Source organism: Hyalella azteca, unplaced genomic scaffold (assembly GCF_000764305.2).
Source record: "Hyalella azteca isolate HAZT.00-mixed unplaced genomic scaffold, Hazt_2.0.2 contig14306, whole genome shotgun sequence".
Lineage (NCBI taxonomy): Eukaryota > Metazoa > Arthropoda > Malacostraca > Amphipoda > Hyalellidae > Hyalella > Hyalella azteca.
The window spans coordinates 64,007-72,173 of NW_025944196.1; the positions used below are offsets into that span (position 1 = coordinate 64,007).

The 8,167-nt window shown below is 41.2% G+C and overlaps 1 protein-coding gene across 1 annotated transcript; it reads right to left on the reverse strand.

The window, feature by feature from the left end:
* Positions 1 to 1,597: 1,597 nt before the first annotated feature.
* LOC108667486 (glycine-rich cell wall structural protein 1-like) lies at positions 1,598 to 4,093 on the reverse strand. Its single transcript, XM_018154519.2, has 3 exons — positions 4,052 to 4,093; positions 1,800 to 2,655; positions 1,598 to 1,728 (listed from the first exon to the last, which is right to left on the reverse strand). Exons 1-3 carry the CDS (start codon positions 4,067 to 4,069, stop codon positions 1,598 to 1,600), a joined length of 1,005 nt encoding a protein of 334 aa, XP_018010008.1. The 5' UTR covers positions 4,070 to 4,093.
* Positions 4,094 to 8,167: the final 4,074 nt, after the last annotated feature.

The following is an 8,167-nucleotide window of genomic DNA, read 5'->3' on the forward strand; positions in this document are numbered from 1 at the left end:
GTTCCAGCAAGCTATATCGTGTAGTTAAGCATCTCCCGACGCACACTATAAATAAATTAAACTGTTGAGTTTAAATGATACTCTCTATGCATTTCTTAATATTCCTCGTAAAAGATGGATCATTCACGACGCGCACTGCAAATAAAGGGAATCGTTAAATCGGCGGTTCACGAATATTTCTTATATAATAATAATAATAATAATAATAATAATAATAATAATAATATTAATATTAATAATAATAATAATAATAATAGCGGTTTCAGCGTTCATTAGGCCGTAGGCCTGTCGCCGATTCTTAACATCGCAGAATGAGCCTAAATAAATTGTAAAGAGGAAAGATGCTTGCTGTATCTCGTTGGTGGTCTGATAGAATGAAATTTTCCTAGAGTGCCCAGAAGTCTAACTTTTGAATTCATATATGTAATGCAATGAAACAAAAACAACTGGAAAAATTTTCATTCGTATAATTTTGCATGGTTCCTTTTACTTTACAGAAACGATGACCTGACTAATAACAATGATACCAATTAATGATTATTAAGGTGATTATTATATGAAGAAAGCAAACATTGTCGCAAAACGAATTTGAATTGCATGATGAAACCAATCAATGCACGGTTCAGTGTTTCGCTAGCATTTAGAAGGATCAAAAAATACGATTATTCCCGAAAAATATCATTTTTATTCTTTTACATGAGTACGATCATGACAGAAATGATTAGTGATAAAATGGGACAGCCTAAGTAAAACAAAACATTTTAATATGACTTTCGAATGTCCACGTACCAGCTATTCAAAATCGCAAACCAAGTTTCAGATTGTTTTTTAAACTAAATTTGGGAATATCGTTGTTATTCGTTATTCTGTATATCGTTATTCTGTGAAACATATGGCAGACTCATTCGGTGAAGGCTGATAATGAATTTAAAGACCCGAGAAATAAACGAGATCACAATTAGCATATCACTGGCGTTATATTAGTTTTCAATTAGTGTAAAACCTCAAGAAGACACGTCTAGTTAACAGACTATAAATGACGATTTATGAACTTTCATGTTCGCAAAAAATCTGCTGAAGTATAATCCGCTCACAAGGCCTTGTCTTTTCAGGATGCTATTGAGGTCTTGTATTATAGAATATTTGAAATATTTTAAACAATTCAAGGGTCTGAATCAGAGGAAGCACTACGAATTCAGATGGATCATCTGACAACCTTCAACTAACCACCTGCAAATTTCTTGCTTTTTGATTTGCTCAACAAGATGTGAAAGCACGACAAGGACTACGAGCGCTCACCAATCGTCTTCTTCGTTGTCGTCCGAGTGGAAAAACTCGTGGGAATCGTGCCCGTATCTGGCGCCTTTCCCCTGCACACCATTACGTGCTCTTCTACTATGGAAGCTGTTGCCAGAGGAAAATTTCCCGCCTGCATTAGTTCCAAATAATTCCCCTCCTCTGTCACCTCTCCCACCGTTGACTCCATAAACTTTTACCACCCCTCCATCACCATGACCTGCCCCACCATGACCATTGCGACCATGCACACCGAAAACTTTTGCCACACCTTCACTTCCGCCTTGAACACCAAATACTTTTACAACACCTCCACTTCCTCCGTGTCCACCGCCACCATGTCCACTCCCACTACCACCATGTCCACCATCTCCTTGCACACCATATACTTTAACAACACCTCCAGCACCACCTCCACCTCCTCCGTGTCCACTACCACCATGTCCACCATCTCCTTGCACCCCATATACTTTAACAACACCTCCAACACCACCTCCACCTACCTCCACCTCCTCCATGTCCACTACCACCATGTCCACCATGTCCCTGCACGCCATACACCTTTACAACACCTCCGATACCGCCTCCACCTCCTCCGTGTCCATCATCACCATATTTTCCACCTTGGCCGCTGCCTCCAACGTTACCTCGAACTCCGTAAACTTTTACCACACCACCCTCTTTGCCAAATCCACTTCCTCCGAGTCCACCATAATGTCTGCCACCTACTGCACCGCCATTGATTCCATATATTTTCACCACTCCACCATCATCACCTCCTCCATCTCCTCCACCACCGTGCCCTCCACCGCCATGCCCTCCATATACTTTAAAGAAGCCACCAGCACCATCATTTCCACCGCTGTACCCGTTGCCACCAACTCCTTTAATCCCATACACTTTCACAACTCCACCGACGCCATTACAACCTCTGTCGAAAACTTTTGCCTTGTTGCCGCCACTAACACCGTACACCTTTACCACACCTCCTCCTCCACCAACACCGCCGCCTCTACCGAAGTTTTTTCCACCATCACCTCTGCTGCCAACTGCACCTTGAACGCCGTAAACCTTCACCACGCCTCCATCTCCTGCGCTGCTTCCACCAAAGGATTTCCGGCGACCATCTATGTTTCCACCTGCTCCTTGTATGCCGTACACTTTCACCACACCTCCGCCTGAGTCATCACTACCTCCTCCACCGTATCCTGCTCTTCTACTCTGGGCAAACTTGGGACTTGTGGGGGTCCAGGGACTCCACCGCATGGAGCGGACGTGTCTCTTAGAAGACTGGGCACCACCACCTGCAAGTGCCGGCGCCAGGGCCTCTCCGGCGGCCGTCACAGCCAGTAGAGTAACCTACCAGGGCCAAAAATGTTAGAAATCATTATATGCCTAAAACACGGTCTAAATTAGTATCTTCCTCGCGCCAAAGTGTGAAATAAAAGCATTTGTTAATAGGCTGTCTATAGTCATAAGGATGTGTTTGAAAAATTTAATGATTCTAGCAGTAAACTACGTAAACATTTAACTTCCGGCAAATTATTTGTCAGTAAAAATTAAGCCACCAAGTAAATACACCAAGTAAATACACCAATTAAATACAGAAGCAAATACACCAAGTAAATACACCAAGCAAATACACCAAGTAAATACACCAAGTAAATAAACCAAGTAAATACACCAAGCAAATACACCAAGCAAATAAACCAAGTAAATACACCAAGTAAATACAGTAGGAAAGAATAGTAAATATTACTTTGTAACGTTCCAATTAAATTGACGAATAAATGACTTAGCCCCTATCTCGAGCCTGACTTGGCAAAAAGAACCATTGCAAGTGCAAATTAAACTTATTAACAAAGTTGATGCATGAATGTCTAATTATAGTCGAATTATGTCACATGAAAACGATTTTCAATAGATTTTTTTCACGAATTTTAAGTTATTTAACATTCGTGGCCGAAGCCTAAATTGTGGCTCGCCTTGAACAAGAAATCGCAGTCACATGGCAAGCGTGGTGTAAATACACCAAGTAAATACACCAAGTAAATACACCATGTAAATACACCAAATATATACACCATGTAAATACATCATATACATTCACCAAGTAAATACACCAACTAAATACAGTCACATGGCACTCGTAGTCTGCCAAATAGTGGAACTAAACTGAACTAATTCCCAAGAATCATCGAAATTATTCGGACAAAAAAGTTAAAAGACGGCGCATTAATACTTAAATAATAAGTTTTTATTATTTGATTTAAATCTCTCCCTACTTGGCAAAATTTTCAGCTTAGTGGCATCAGCCATCATATCAATTTTTGAAGTTTGAACCAAAACACTTCTAATCAAATCGCATTTGGACCATGATCTATTTGTCGTTTTTGAGAAGAAAATTTATCATTTTTGTGAAGACTTGATGTTTCAAATAGCGTTCTGTCCTCTTTTTAATATGTAATACTCATCAGTAATATAATTATTTTCATCATTCATATTTTATATATTTGTACGTAATAAATCCACTGCAGATGACGGGTTTTCATATGAGAATCATACGTGTTTTAAATGAGGCCTTCTTACCAGAGATGAAAATATATAGAATAACCTGTTGATAGTTTGATTAAACTCAACAGTTCGAGATTGAGATTTTGTTGAAGTTTTTAATTACTAGAAACCCTATAGATAAAACAGGAGCGCTATTTTTCTGAACGCCGTTTAATATTAACTGTTCGCACAATAAACTTACAATGAGCACCGACAACATGGCTAACGCGAAGTCAGTTCGTTGTCTGGCGGTGGAACACTAGTGGTTTCTGTGAAGTAAACCTCTTTTATACAACTCCCAGCTTCACCTGCAGCGTGAGAAAATTATCTGCTCTCAATTAACGAACGTCATGCAAAACCAGAACAATACGGCAAGAATCTTCTGGTCTTCCTGCTGCCAATCAAATGCACGAGGCGGAACTCTGCGAGACAAGTGAGCGCCCAAGTTTCAGTCTTGACACGAGGGGCCCGGACACATTGTGGTCTGTGTGATCGCTAGTGTGTAAGGATATTACAGTCATCAATATTACTACGAGAATGTATCCAAATTGAAGCTGTAAAGTACAAATTACGATGCAAGTACGTTGTTCATTCCTTCGTTATTAGGTAAAAGTGGATGGAAGTTTAGCATCGACGACGTTTATAATATTGCTTTATTTGTTTCCATCAGTCTACGGTACTGAAAGTGTTTCAGAAATTCACCTGTACAAGGTTCCTCTATGGTATTTCCTGCTCAGTTCCAGACGTAATGAAAGATGAATATATTATCAGTTTATCACTAGCTTGATAATATGACTAAATCAGGCTACAGCGTTGATACTGTATCTAAATCAGGCTTAATGATTTGATGCTCTAATTAAGTCTAATTAAGACAAAAAAATTGACTCTGCAGTTTGAAAAATTGAGACTCTACACTGCACGGAAATCAGGCTGAATGTTTTTTATACAGTACCTAAATGAGGTTAAGTGTTCTGATACCGTGCTTAAATCAAGCTATCAATATTAAATATTGTAATAAAATTATCAATATGATAAATTTAAAACAAGCCAAATATTTTGATGCAAGACAAAAATACAGTTAAATATTTATAAACTGTTCTTGAATCAGATTAAATATTTCGATACTGCACTTGAATCAGGCTGGATGTTTTAAGATAGTCTTTAAATTGATAATGCAATGTTTATAAATCTTGCTATGATGGATATTTAATAAATGGATTGTATGTATTCGATTGACAGTATAAAGATATTGTAGAATTTTCTCACAAAATTCTGAGTTCACAGTCAATTATTATCTTTAGTTTAGTAATAAAAAGTTAATAACAGAAAAATCAAATCGTGACTCCGAACGGGAAATGTGATATTTTTGTAGACTATCTATACCATAACAAAATTTAAGGTCGCCCCAGCTTCTGGTAATCCAAATCAGAAGCTGACGCGTCTGTAAATTTTCACTTGGTAATGCTTCGTAGTAGCATAGCCTTCGAAAAACATTAGAATGATTACAACAAGACGATGCCTTCCTAATGACCAGCGAAAGCAGTTAAGATAGCCTGCCGTCTTGCGCAATGCGCGACCGCTGCCGCTGTCTGGGATCTCCATTGTTTTTCTTTTTTTTTTGTCACGTGAGAATTGTTATGTTAAAAGTGATCCCAGACAAGTGGCCCGGCGCTGCTCTCTGCGATCGATTAAGCCGCAGCTACCGAATGATTTCACTCACTGGAGGCCGCAACAAGGAAGCAGTACGCACCGCTGGTCAGGGTACAGTACGCACCGCTGGTCAGGGCGCTGTACGCACCGCTGGTCAGGGCGCTGTACGCACCGCTGGTCAGGGCGCAGTACGCACCGCTGGTCAGGGCGCAGTACGCACCGCTGGTCAGGGCGCAGTACGCACCGCTGGTCAGGGCGCAGTACGCACCGCTGGTCAGGGCGCAGTACGCACCGCTGGTCAGGGCGCAGTACGCACCGCTGGTCAGGGCGCAGTACGCACCGCTGGTCAGGGCGCAGTACGCACCGCTGGTCAGGGCGCTGTACGCACCGCTGGTCAGGGCGCAGTACGCACCGCTGGTCAGGGCGCAGTACGCACCGCTGGTCAGGGCGCTGTACGCACCGCTGGTCAGGGCGCAGTACGCACTGCTGGTCAGGGCGCAGTACGCACCGCTGGTCAGAGCGCTGTACGCACCGCTGGTCAGGGCGCAGTACGCACCGCTGGTCAGAGCGCTGTACGCACCGCTGGTTTTACCTTCGTTCGCGAATTTTTTCCATTACACCTTCATTTATGAGTTATAGAGCAACTAATTACGGCCGAAATTTGCAGTGACAAAGAAATTTCTCCTTAACTACTAAACAGACTTGAACGAAACTTTGAATATACAAACCTAATCTTCCAACGGTGATGTTTAGCTTGTGAAAATTTTTTTCGATTTTGTTTTCGTTCAAGAACTATTCCCACATAAGGGTAAACGAAAGGCATTTCTAAGGCCGATTTTAAATAAGCATTGACAAAGAGTATAGCCGTATAACTCGGAAACGAAGAAAAATTCGAAAAAATTGTAACGAGCTAAACATCACCGTTGGAAGGTTAGGTTTGTGCATTCAAAGTTTCGTTCAAATCTGGTAAGAAATTTCCTGGCCACTGCAAATTTCGGCCTTAATTGCTCCATAGCTCACGAATGCAGGTGAAATGGAACTTTTTCACGAGCTAAGCATCACCGCTAGGGCCAAATGAATGCCGGTATCAAGTTTCATCGAGCTGTGTTCATTAGTTTGGGAGATATTCCTTGGTAATTGAATTTGGAGATTGGCCGTGAGACCGGCCGTGAGACCGGCCGCGAGATCGGCCGCAAGTCCGGCCGTAAATTGTCCGAAACGTGTTTTTGCGTATGAGTCCGCTGTCAAAGTTCGCCAATTTGCCTAGAAAAAAGTTACTCGAGTCGAAATTCTTCTTGCCTTACTCCTGGTAAGACGAAAATACTTTTAAACAGTGGGGAGCTGCATTGGTGCTATTGCTGTGCGTCGTAATATGCTGGATGTTTATAAGTAGCAAATAAAGGGTTAGTGCTCCTCATAAACCCAGTCTAGCTCAGGCAGCATAACTCGTTTAACAACACGTTTATTATTATAACATGTTTATAATATAACACGTATATAACACGCTTATAATTCGCATACCTGAACCTGAAGTATTTTTTGATTTCCGGAAATCTTGTTTTCTGAATTTTCCACCACGGCGGCTTATTTACATCAGTCCGTTTTCACGTTTCAATTTTTGGGCAAATGCTTCATTCACGTTTTACGCACTGCTGCCATCGACATCTTGGTCAATATTTGCTTAACTGCAATATGGTGACCAGGCTGTAAATATTCTACCAAGCCTAACTGTACCTTTTCTTTTCACTATTTACTGCCGCACTGACTGGTGGAGGTGCTAGAAAGTAAAGATATCTAGAAGTGAAGTGTCCAAAACCCCAGTGGGCCAGTTGTGCTGAGCCCTCACTCCCCTCAGGCTGGGTCTGGGAGGTGTGCTACCGGCATACCCAAAGCCTACAAATCAATTATAAAAAAAATTTCGCGTTTTATCAGCATTATTATAAATGCTTGCTTAGGGATGAGCAGTACCAGTTTAAGCAGCTTGCTAGGAACATTATAATAATTATTGGGACCTGTAGTGCAGGGTAGTGGCAAAGCAGAGAGTTTTTTAAACTCTCCCTCAAGTTCATTTTTGAGTCCTATGAGTAGACCAGTAAAGTATCCTGGATACCAGCATTATCATACTTAAGAAATTGGTTCAAATCTTGAGTAAATGAGGAAATTAAAAATGAACTGATTCTAAAGAAGCTCTGGTTTGCCACTATGGCCGCCGCCCCGGCCCGGACCAGTTTGCTAGGCCCAGGCCCCAGTATATAATTAGTATCATTATCATTATGTGTTCTAAATTTCATGTACCAAGACTTCCTTTGTAAAGAATGTTACGAGATTTCATACCTACTGAAATTATATGATATTAGAGCCGCGATATTTCAGACAAAAATAGGACTTTTCCAGACTAGGTGGGGCGTGGGCCAGTTGTGGACTTGTGGTGAGCCCTCAGGCTCGGAGCGAGGTGTGCTACCGGCATACCCAAAGCCTACAAATCAATTAAAAAAAAAAATTCACGTTTCATCAGCATTATTATAAATGCTTGCTTAGGGATGAGCAGTACCAGTTTAAGCAGCTTGCTAAGTTGCTAGGAACATTATAATAATTATTGGGATCAGTTTGCTAGGCCCAGGCCCCAGTATATAATTAGTATCATTATCATTATGTGTTCTAAATTTCA

Coding starts and splice junctions, on each gene's coding strand:
- LOC108667486 (XM_018154519.2), bottom strand. Junction 1,729..1,799: donor TGGACATGGAGGAGGTGGAG/GTAGGTGGAGGT, acceptor ACATGGTGGTAG/TGGACACGGAGGAGGTGGAG.